This window comes from Folsomia candida, unplaced genomic scaffold (assembly GCF_002217175.1).
Source record: "Folsomia candida strain VU population unplaced genomic scaffold, ASM221717v1 Fcan01_Sc001, whole genome shotgun sequence".
Classification (NCBI taxonomy): Eukaryota; Metazoa; Arthropoda; class Collembola; order Entomobryomorpha; family Isotomidae; genus Folsomia; species Folsomia candida.
In genome coordinates, this window is record NW_019091193.1 from 24,838,228 (window position 1) to 24,850,163 (window position 11,936).

Below are 11,936 nucleotides of genomic sequence, written 5' to 3' on the forward strand. Positions count from 1 at the left end.
ATTAATTATTATGCTTTACGCAAAGAATCGTAAATCTCAAAATATTTTGAGTCGCACATTGATTAATTGAAATATAATTTTCCTTATTGTTTTTTATTTCATTTTAATTAGAGTCGCTTTTTGAGTCAACTCGTTTGAACCAAATTGGCTTACCATCGTTGAAGCTTCTAAAAGAGACTAATCTAATGTTGTAGGAATAAGGGATACCCTTATGGCAGCTTCAACGACGTTATATAATATTATGATTATGAGGTGGCTTTGGTATGCTGGAGAAAGATTGCGGTATTTTAAGAAGTGGAGGAGTATCTTTTAGAAATGTCTCATTTGAGGACATGGATGAGTTCTGCTTTTGAAGCCTTAAAAGGTTTCTTTCTCTTGAAAAAATGGTGATTGTGATTATTTTTGGGTACAACTGAACTTGTACAATTTCACACGCGTGAAACGTGCGTGGGTGGCACAACTTTCACCTTTTTCGGTTTTCCACTCAAAATACTTCATTTCGTACGAGCTGTATCACATAATGGACTTCCGCGTGTCATTCTGTTCTACTCATATTTACACAACATGTGCAGTGTGTGATAGGACTGTACATGTGCCCACATTACGTAACACCCATCATGTAACGATGTATAAATAGGTTTGGTTACGATTTCTATTTTATTTCTGTGGATGTGACAAATTGTTATCTCGCCCGTGGGGTCGATTTGCTGAAACTATGTGTATAATTACTCCCATCATTTGTAACCGATCTATGAATACGGTTTCGGAAATCCATACTGATTGTGGAGTCAAAAGGTCAAAAATGAAACCAGGCTGCCACGTGCACCTTTGACATAAAATTTAAGCCACAGCATGAAGCTGACTAGCTGACGGGTCTGATCAAACATTTTCATACGATCACTACGTATGTGTAATGATTCTTGTTTTTAGCATATGTGCCCTTTAACATTTTCGAATTTCAAATCAGTGACACAAGAGCTTAAGTGGAAACACTGTGCAGATTTACTACATCGTCTTGGAGAAACTCTGCCAAGCCATCGTCACGTCATTCGTCATACGTCATCGCTGCTTAAAATGTAAAATATGTATGTATGAGATTGGATAAGTTGCTAAACTTTAAAACCACTGTTGAAACTTTACAGACAGATTGCGCATGTACGTTGCTCATGTATCAAATTGAGCGCAAACACGATTACTGGAAATTTAGAACAATAGACATGGTTTTAAAAGTTTGGACCCACGAAACAACCGGTACCTAACATACCAAACTGAGAAGAACTGGGATTCAAAATTCACAACCATTGATCGATGATCAAATCACCGAGAGTTGATAATGGAGGTAAACTAGTCAAGTAGTTGGTTAAGGGTGCAAATCTTTCTTCGTGTCACTTCCTTCTGCTGAATTGATTGCATTCTAAACATGTTTCATGAAATTTAATTTCACAAATTCCTTCCTGCCGGAATAGTTTTAAACATTGTAGAGAAACTGCGCACACATCGCCGCCTGACAACTAAATACTTACTCTGTCAGTCGCGGACAAGGAAGTCTTGTGTGTCAATTGAACAGCGAACACAAAGTTTTACTTGAGAAGGTGTGACTATGACATTTCAAGAATTTTTCGTACACGCGTGGCGACAACGCAGCGGTGCGAGTCGAGTCGAGTAGTGGTTTGATAAGTATTATTTAGAAAGCATAGTATACTCGGAATGAGTGAGCACGCTTGTTCATAAATAAATTTTCTTGTGTGAAATGGCTAATTAATTCTGTAACAGGCCGCCATGTTCGAGCGAGGGGCTAAAATTAGAATCAAAACAAAATTCTCAGAGTGAGATTGCGGATTCATCAAAGACAAAAGGATTGATGTTCTGTCATGTACAATGCGTGTGCACATTCATGAACGCATGCAACTGTTTGTCAGCTTAGTTCAACAAGTAAAATTACATCGAAAGATATGATGACTCTTTTATAGCTTTGAAAGACGATACCGAGGAGTTTATTAACACCGATGAGTCACAATAACTTATATTTCATGTGTTACACATATAAAGATGCAAGACAGGCAAACAACATACTGAATGACTACATAAAACTGTGCCCTTATATTCTTAATATTATATATGTACATATTTATGCATACGTACAATAAACCTATTTATGGAATAATTGACAAACCTCGCACAGAAAAAAACAACATATATTTTGCTCATCACAATGGGTTTACTCGAGTGAATCTAAAACTTTGATTTTGTACGAAACTTCCTGTGTTGGGAGTAAAAGTTTCTTGACAATGAGTTCCAATTCTTGCAAAGCCAGTTGAGCATGAGTTCGTGCGACGGGGTCTGACTCCCTTTGTTCCGTCCTGGTCAGCAGGCGTCTGGCGTCACGTAAGTAACCCCCCAGCTGCACGTCCGTTAATAAGTGATGTGAACCAAACTCTTTCTCCACCCCCTTCAACAAGAGCACCAGCAGATGAAGGGCAGCGCGTCGAACATGAATGTTTTTCTCACAGCTCAAAATCGCATCCACATTGTACCAAACCTGAAAGTACACGAGAACAATTAATAATTATTATTCTGTCCATAATTACTTTGCATCACAACAAAATTATAAAAATAAGACTCGAGTCAAATAACTTCCATGTGTTATTTTGCAGCTAAGACAGAGGTATAATCTTAATGTAGTTTGTAACCATTGAATAACGGCCAAAGGAAAGTGACATCCGAAAATACATGCATGTTGTGTAACTAGGCCAGCAACCATAGAGCACTTAGCAAGAGACCAGCAGGGCACCGTCAACTCAATAAGTCAATTAACAATGGCGAGGGAAAGTCTTGGATGATTGAAACTTTGAGAAGGAGTAGCCCCTCATCGTCTAAGGACGATGAAGGGCTTATTTAAGAATAAGTACGTAGTAATAGATAGTCAAGCCAAGTCAACCTGTCACTAACTTTAGGACTGCTAGACATCCCTTTCCTCCTCCTCCTCCAAAGTTGTCAAACACGGAGTAACTGATCAAGCGCTAACCAACGACATAATTCCAAACTATAACAAGAATTTGGAAAATTTAATGGGATCGAGTAAATACAGCAGCGCTATATGGCACTCATCGCCCCGGGAAGGACACTCTAAGACTTCGGAACCCTCTCCAGGACAATCTCAGTCTCAACACGAGGTGCGACCTAATAATATAGATTTGTTACATTTAGTATGACCACGACATGAGCACGATGCCGTATACAAGTTGGACAACTCCTTGTTGCGATCTTTTTATAGAATGCTAAAATGAGAAGGCTCGTCTGAACTGTTGTAACATAATGATGACCAATACGAGGAATGGTATTTGTCTGCACAGTGAATGAGACGTTTAAAACTTGGCGTAATGAACTCAGACAGACAAACAGCAAACTGTGAAGCTCGGCGTAAGAGAAATGTAAGGAATCGCTTTTCATTTGAAGCTCGGACCACTTTCTCCTTTGTGTCTCTCAAGCTTTCTTCCACGGCACCGCCACCACAATATCAAAGCAGAGATAGGCTGAAAGGGTCATTCACGCGGAAAATGGAAGGTTTTGCCAAGTATATACATTGTTCACTTCTGGGAATGGAAGTGCAAAACGGGTGGAATTGTAAGATACAATCAAGCAGCAGCATCTTGAGTCCTAATTGAACTTCCGCAAGAACAGAGCTCTTGCTTTCAATTTTATTCGATTGAATACAGTTTGCAGCCTTACAACTTTCACTTGCTTTCCGCATTTTACTTTTAAACTAATTTAACTCGTTCTTCCAGTTGATCCATCAATGGGACAAATATATGCATGCATCGAATGGCAAGAAATTTCGTCAAAATTTCTGTATTTTACTACAAAATTATCCAATCTACAGAGTCCCGAGTCCAAGACAAGGAACACGTTGTCTCCTGTGTATCCTCATTAGACTTAAAAATTTCGATTACTAACAACAAGTTAGGTGACCGATGAAATAGAAAACAAGAGAGGACCAATAAGGAAGAAACGAATGCAAGACCTGAGAAGAATTTGTGAATTAGTTATTGAAGACTGTTGTCATTATACATAAAATTTCGAGTAAACTCCATTAATATACTACACGCATATACGGAAACAAATAGGTCGGAAGGTTAGGTATTGTAAGCATCAGACATACTTAGTACAACCCTCGGTCTCTAAATACTAATCAATTGGTCTCAACGTAAATGAAAAGTGAGCTTGATTTGGAAAAAGAGATACACATCAGTTCAAAAACGATGTTGAAACCATCATGTTGCGAACTCAGTATCATTCCATAAGCACTGATGAGAGGTGAAATTCAGCAAGAGAAGAATTGCAATACTGCTGGGTAAAAGAGTAGAATGAGAGGAAGGTTGTGTGAGTAAAAGTTATCGCGAATAATCATCACATTCGGAGGAGGAGGAGATCGAACGGGTTCCACAAGTTAGTTCCACTTAGGAAGAAGGAAGGAACGAAAGGCAACGTGAATATTGAGCAAACTCCATTAGACCAGGAATCAAATAGAAAAGTCTAAACTTTTATGCGAAGAAAGCTCGCCACTGCTTTTCTAGGCATAAAATAAAGTGAATCCGACTGACTGAGGAGGGACATGCATATGTAACTACCACTCTAAATTCCAAGTCATCTTCCTAAAATAGGCACATTGTGCAACAACTCTGAGGAAGCAACGTGGTTCTTCACCGGTTGATGATGGCAGGACGAGACAAGGAACGAAATGTTGTTGCTCCTCATCACAAGATTTGCGTCATCCATCCAAGATTCCCCAATTTGGACCAAAACTTTTAACGAAATTCAACAGATAGAACAAACTTGTTTTAAAAGAAGACTTGCTTTAAAATTTCGATTCATCTGCTGCTGCAAGAAATCCCTGGACATAAAATCTTCCTCCATTACTTCTCATCCACTTTCATCGCTTACACCGTCAGCCAAGTTGTACATATGTATGGCTGAAGGTATGCTGTATTGACGGCTCGGGAGACCAGGAGGCACTCATCTTCAGATTATCCGCTATTATATTTATCTACGGATTAGAGTACATCGGCAGTGGGAGGATATCCACGAAGCTCGTGTAATTATTCTGATTGCCAAATGGGGGATTTACAAAGAAATTACGAAACGTGATGGTAGTACATGATCCAAATTAGCACTGGATACATGTATATACACTCAACGTGAAAATAAGTATGGACAGAGAGACGGAAAAGGATAAGTCAACTTGTGAGTAAACAAACACGGAGTGAACCAGATTTCAGTGAAAAAAGTGCAGATGATTTTCAAGCTTAAATATTTTGAGAACCCACCTCGGTGAGAATGACGCCCAGGGAGAATTTGAGTAAATGGCACAGTTCTCCGAGATTTGAGAGAGCGGAGGCTCTAATTAGGGGCTCGTTGTCGCGAACAATGCGGAACAAGAGGTTGGTGAGGGCCACTCTGTAGATTGGAGCAATGTCGCCCAGCTGCTGGGTGACTTTCACTAAAACCTCCCCCACTTTCATTCGATACTCGATACTCTCACTCTCCGTCATCGCCTTGAACAACTTTCTCCGGTCGCCTCCTTCCCCATGATCAGTGTCATCCGTTGCTGGATTAATCACATTGTTGTACTCCTGGATTAGGATCGGGATGACAATTTTATGAAATTTCAATCCCAAAGTGGCAAGTCCTTGAATGGCCATGAGGTAAACGTACGAGTCATCGTTATTCAACTCGGCGTGGAAAATTTGCAAAAGTAAGGAGTCACTGCTCAACGTTTCTGGATCCTTGGATTCAAGGAGTCTTCTTAATTGCAAAAGCCCATGTCCTTTGATGGGAAGCATTGGGTTGGCCACGTCCTTGAGAGCCTTTTGCAAGTGAGATATCACCTCGCGGGCCTTACCACCACTCTTGCCCAAAGTTCCCTCCTGTCCGCAGGACAAGATACTAATTAAAATATTCTCGGCCATGGGTGGGATTCCTAAATTAACAAGTCCCAAATCATTCGAATCTGCAATCATCCTCAAGTGGGGAGTGAAACGTTGTAACTCGGTCCAAAATCCGTCATCATCTTTCTCTCCTTCCAAATTTGAAAGAGGTGATGACGATAATGATGAATTCTTCTTCTTATGTGTTGTTCCAGGAGACGCTCCAGCACCGGCCACCTCAGCAAGGAACCCAACGCTGCCTGCAGTTTCCACAATGGTGCCGAGAAAGCCGAGAGCAAACACGATGGTTTGTGAGAATTCACAAATTTGCCCAGAACGAGAACTTTCCCTTAGCTCCATCGCCAGTCGCCGTATCACCAACTCCACAATGAGCAGCGTCTCCTTATAATCATCAGTATTGACACAGTTTTCTAAAATCTTGTCATCTTTACCTAATTCCTCCAACAGCTTGAGGGCTACAAACTTCTGCAAGGCCGTCTCATCATGTCCCTCCTCTAATGCATGCTCTAATTGAGTTAATTCACTACTGGTAGTGGAGATCATAGGAGCAGGAGCCTTCTCAGTTTCTCCGGGAGGAAAAACTGAATCTTGAGACGATGAGGACAAACTTGCATCTGAAACTTTATGTTTTTGTGCCTGTTGTTCTTCTTCCTGCTTCTGCCCGTGGCTACTACTTTGAGTTCTCTCTTTAATATTCTCATTCTCATAGCTTAGAAGTTGGCGAAAGAGCTGGGATATAATATTTGCCAGGCGTTCATCTTTGAATATGGAACACAAAATTACACATTCATCTGCCAGAACTCTAAATGCTCGGCCGTCGTCGTCCTTCTTATCATCACTAGTAGTGGTTGTATTCGAAGGTTCTGCATAGTTAGTTCTGCTCACGTGTCCTCCTATTTTTACAGTTGTTCCAGTTTTTTCCCCACCATCATGACCACTACTACTACCACAATTACTACTACTACTTGACATCAACTGAAAGATGTTAACATCAGCCTGCTCATTCACAAGAAGTTCCATGCAAAATTCAGCCAAGGTTTTTGCACACTTGAGCGAAATATTACTGTTTTGGGCACCGGGTCGTGGAGTTGTTGTTTTGCATTTACTACCACCACTGTCAATGGTCGTATTGCTAGTAGTACTACTGCTAAGGAGATCTAGTTTATCGCCAACTCCAGCACTCACAAGTTCAAAGAGGAGGATAAAAACATTTTTCAATTTGCTACTCAACACTAGAGCCAAGTGGGACACCTCGGGCTCCTGAATTTTCCTCTCGAGGTATTTCTCGCATGCCACCAGGGCTTGAAAGAGTAACGACCACGAAGGCTGGAACGCGTGCAACGGAATGGATATCCCCGTTGGAACTACTAAGCTCAATAATCCCTCAGCGACCTCAGAGACCGCAATAACTCTGTCAATGTCGACCCAAGTGATTAGTATGTTTCCATTTACACGAGTCAATTGTTCTGCACGAGGAGGAAAATGAGGAGGAGGAGGAGGTGCATTCCTGTTAATAGGTTTCATTATTATTTCTTCACAACGCTGCTCGTCTTGGCTTTGCCCCAATAAGTCTGAGACAGGCTTGAACAAATGATCCCACACGAAAAGTTTGCTCATCTGACAATCAATGTCCATCAACACTAGGGAACAGAACAGACCAATCCGGCACAGCTCTTTGTTCGTACCCAAACACTGGGATTGAAGGTTGGCGTTGATATTCGAATTATTAACAGCATCAGCAACATCATTTTCACAAGATGGTATCGCTCGTTTAACTGAAATGTCCTCATCCTTCCGTCCTTCTCCTCTGGTTGTTTTTGAACTTTCAGCACTTGTTGGCAGAATCATCTGCACACACTGGCAGCACATGTCTTGAAAGATTTTCTTGTAGAGATGACTTTCACTAACACTTTGTAAACTGCTTCTCAACAGATTCGCAACAATTTTTGCGAGACTCCAAACATTCGACGCAGAAGACTCGTTGAGGAGAGTTGATGCCGTTATTATGACTCCATTATTCGGAGAAATCATAATTTCTTGCATGAGATTGGTGCACGCTTCTCGCATGAACTTTGGTTTCTCTCCAATGAGGAACAAGGAGTTGATGAGTATTGATTTTGGAATATGCGATGACAAAAAGACATTTAAATGAGTGTGAAAACGGTTTCGTAAGGTCATCACGTACTTAAATTCCGATTCCGAGAGAGATCCTGGCTTTGTCTGAGAAGGTTTCGAAATGGGCGACTTGCAAATTTGTAGCAGAGCAGCTAGAATATCTGCTGCGTGCTTTGGAATAATTAAGGAAGCAAACGAAGGATGGCTAGTAGAAATTTGGAGGAGGCCATCGACCACTTGAGCCAGTCGGTGGAACTTAATCAAGGGAGTAAGTATGTTGTCGCTGGCGAGGAACAGGTCAAAAGCCGCACGATTTCTTTTGCGCACCTTCTCTGGGACACCAACGTTCGGGAGAAAATAAGGGAGGAGTCCAAATCCGACTATAAATTCGACGCACTTTTGAATATCACCTTGGGCCTGGATACTAAGAACCTCGATGCTTTTCTCCTCTTCCGGTTGCATCATTTCTGCTTCGTTCACGTCATGTCCAATTTGAACGAGCAGGTCGAGGGCAGTGCACGTAAATGCCCAACTGGGAGTCAGTGGTCCGCAATTATCCCTCAAATTCTTACTCCAACCATCCAGCTTCACGTCTATTACTATTTCCTTACATTTGGAAACAATGCTCAAGAGTACGGATTCTGGTCCATCAGTGGAATTTTGCCTTTCTATGCCTGTAGGGACAAATCCTATGAAAAATTGCGGGTGCTATACAAATTGTATTGTACATATTTATACCTGAAATTGTCCCGTCAAAGGGTGCAGACATACATTTTAACGCTTCGAGAATTTTATCCATCATGATGAGGCATCAGCAGCTCATTTATGCGACAACGGTTGCGTAAAGTGAAGCACCTGTGAAGTATTAAATTACTCGCGATATTAAAATTATTGTAGTAACAATTAATTTTTATGAGCTACAAGATTTACAAAGAATTACAAGTGTTAATAAGCTAAAGATAAAAGATGAAAGTTTTAGTAAAGATCGACTAGTACTTACTAACAAAGTGAAAACGTACCTTCAAATCCAGTCACTGATGAAACCCTATGTTTTGAACTAAATACAACCAAGAGATAAATGAATTAGAGCAAATATAAGACAAATTGAAATCAAACTTCTTTTTGCTCAGTTTACGAATTATTTACTTTTGCTGCTGAGCTTTCACTTCCTCCGCAAAAACAACGTGCGGACTCAACCTTCGCTCCAACCGACCAACTCGTGTCCAACTCGATATATTTCTCCATGCATTTCTCACTCTGGTTTTGCATGCAATTGATAAGCAATCCCTCAGTCAGCCAACAACGCAATAATGTGAATGGTCAACTGCACATTTTGAATCTATTAATTACAATAATATTATAAACAGTTTCCGTAATGTGCAGATGAAAACTATGTTGAAGAAGGTATAAAAGGGTGTATATTCATGGAACCAGAAAATGCAAGTGAAACGATCACAAAATTGCAAAAAATAATAAATATGTTGAATTATTTTTATTTTCCTTGTTGACTAGAAATCAAATGAACTTTAACATTAATGAAATTGATAAGATGATGTATTTATCCCCATTATTCCCAGCCACAGTTAATTAATTACAGAGAATTCGAGCGGTGCTGAAGGCGTCTCACATAAGTCTCAAGACTTGCCCAGTTGTTTGCATATCCTGATTGCAGGGTCCTACTCCAGGCTGGAACGAAGAGGTCACGAGTGGTCGTTTTCGATGAGAATTCTCTTCTACCATGATCATAATCAAGTAATGCTGGAAGATCCTGGTTAGCGATAATTGCAGATTTAGTCGTCCCCGTAAAACTGACGCTCCGTGTCGTCCTGCTGCTCAAACACGACATAGTTACATCTTAACTGTTAATGATTCGCTATCCACGTGTAACTATAATAGTTTGGACTTACATTCTTTTATCTTTCGTCTGCTTCGAATTGATTTCAATTTCATACCGAGGGATCGATTCGTCCATGAAACTCACGCTTTTCTTCACTTTGCGTCTCCCTACCTGCGGAAGCTCGTTATCGTGTGGTCGTTGTGGTGGGGGTTTTGAAGCCTCATCGTCGTTATTATCCATGTCAAAGAAACCTTTTATTCAAAATGGATGTCGTAAAATTGTGTCGGCTGTGCCTATTTTATTCATGGTTCTACCTTTTCGAATAGCAGATGAGAACGAGTCGGCGGAGGAGACTGAAGGAGAGGAAATGACAGACTCATTCGCGACGAGAATGACATCCATGAGGTAGCAGGAATATTCTGGAGGTCGGCTCTTATTGTCGTTCCTTGAGGGCAGCTCGGCTTCCTCGAGAATGCGAACCGTGGACGGGGGTGGGTGTGGTCGTGGGTGGTAATGGTCGTAGTTTGGCTGAGGTGGTGGTGGTGAGGGGGAGGTGAGAACATGGTCATCGTCGCTCACGTAGGAGAGCGTTTCACTGGTGGAGTCTCTGATGGAGATTTTCCGAATGTACCTCAGGTTCTCAATATCCCAAGAATCCAAATCCCTGTTGACCGAATAGAGAACGCGATCCACGAGGTCAATCATAGTTATTCCGCAAAAAAGAGCTATTATTAGTCTTACTGATATGTGCAAACAAACCCTGATTAATGAACGCTGGTTAAACAGAAACTGATATTATCCTGATATTGAGTCGAAAAAGGATAACAAAAAATGTGCAAGCTCAGACTAGCAAACATTGCAAACAGTCAATAGCACTAAAACAATTGATGGATTCATGAAGAAATGAAGTACAATGAGACTCATGGTTGGATTATCATTACGTTCACTAATACATTTTTACGTACATATATAACAAGAGTACGAAGCACGTTTGGAAAGAGATTACTGAAGCGTGCATAGTTAATTATTTGTTACATTTTGTTGTTCATTATGGCGATAATCACAAATTTATGTAATCAAATGTGCACTGCCACTAAAGCGATCGAGTGTTGAAACCACTTCCGGAAATCAGTGCAGCATGGCAAAGAGGAAGCTAAAAAAGTATGCGAGATCCATGCGAGATCATTTGCAAGAAATGCAAGCTCATGCATGCAATTTATTGAGGCGAAATATAAGCAATAAATATCCACGCACTCTTATACACCGTCGTCTTGTATTAAGGTCATAAAATGTAAAAAATATATTACATGCAGCATACCAAAAAACCGGCATTTATAAAACCACCCCCACCCCCACCCAAATCCACCCCCACCCCCACCCAAATCCACCCCCACCCCCACCCAAATCCACCCCCACAATTTTTATGGGGCAACGTGAGATACCTTGGGGCAAAGTGAGATTCTATTTCATATTGGGGTATCGTTCGTAATTAGCGAGCGAAGCGAGCAGGTTAGGTTAGATCAACTAGGTACGCGGAAAGCCTGGAAGGCTGAGCTAGCAAATCTAGCTAGCTAGGCTAGATAGAACCTAGGTAGCTAGGCTAGATAGAACCTAGGTAGCTAGGGTAGCTAACCTAGCTAGCTAGGCTAGATAGAACCTAGGTAGCTAGGGTAGCTAACCTAGCTAGCTAGGCTAGATAGAACCTAGGTAGCACTTCTAGCTAGCTAACCTAGGTAGCCTTGCTAGCTAGCAGAGCTACCTAGGTTCTATCTAGCCTAGCTAGCTAGGTTTGCTAGCTCAGCCTTCCAGGCTTTCCGCGTACCTAGTTGATCTAACCTAACCTGCTCGCTTCGCTCGCTAATTACGAACGATACCCCAATATGAAATAGAATCTCACTTTGCCCCAAGGTATCTCACGTTGCCCCATAAAAATTGTGGGGGTGGATGGGGGTGGGGGTGGGGGTGGATGGGGGGTAGAGGTGGGGGTGGATGGGGGTGGGGGTGGATGGGGGTGGGGGTGGATGGGGGAGGGGGTGGAT

General features: G+C 41.4%; 2 protein-coding genes across 2 annotated transcripts; both read right to left on the minus strand.

Moving 5' to 3' along the window:
* Positions 1-1,956: 1,956 nt before the first annotated feature.
* On the minus strand, positions 1,957-9,256 carry LOC110845187. The gene is made up of 5 exons (XM_022091558.2): positions 9,207-9,256; positions 9,080-9,117; positions 8,799-8,915; positions 5,325-8,734; positions 1,957-2,539 (listed from the first exon to the last, which is right to left on the minus strand). Exons 3-5 carry the CDS (start codon positions 8,860-8,862, stop codon positions 2,219-2,221), a joined length of 3,795 nt encoding a protein of 1,264 aa, XP_021947250.2. The 5' UTR covers positions 8,863-8,915; positions 9,080-9,117; positions 9,207-9,256; the 3' UTR covers positions 1,957-2,218.
* Positions 9,257-9,533: 277 nt separating this feature from the next.
* On the minus strand, positions 9,534-10,822 carry LOC110845197. The gene is made up of 3 exons (XM_022091567.2): positions 10,212-10,822; positions 9,968-10,148; positions 9,534-9,889 (listed from the first exon to the last, which is right to left on the minus strand). The coding sequence occupies exons 1-3, from the start codon at positions 10,600-10,602 to the stop codon at positions 9,652-9,654; spliced, it is 810 nt and encodes a 269-aa protein (XP_021947259.1). The 5' UTR covers positions 10,603-10,822; the 3' UTR covers positions 9,534-9,651.
* Between the last annotated feature and the right edge of the window lie 1,114 nt (positions 10,823-11,936).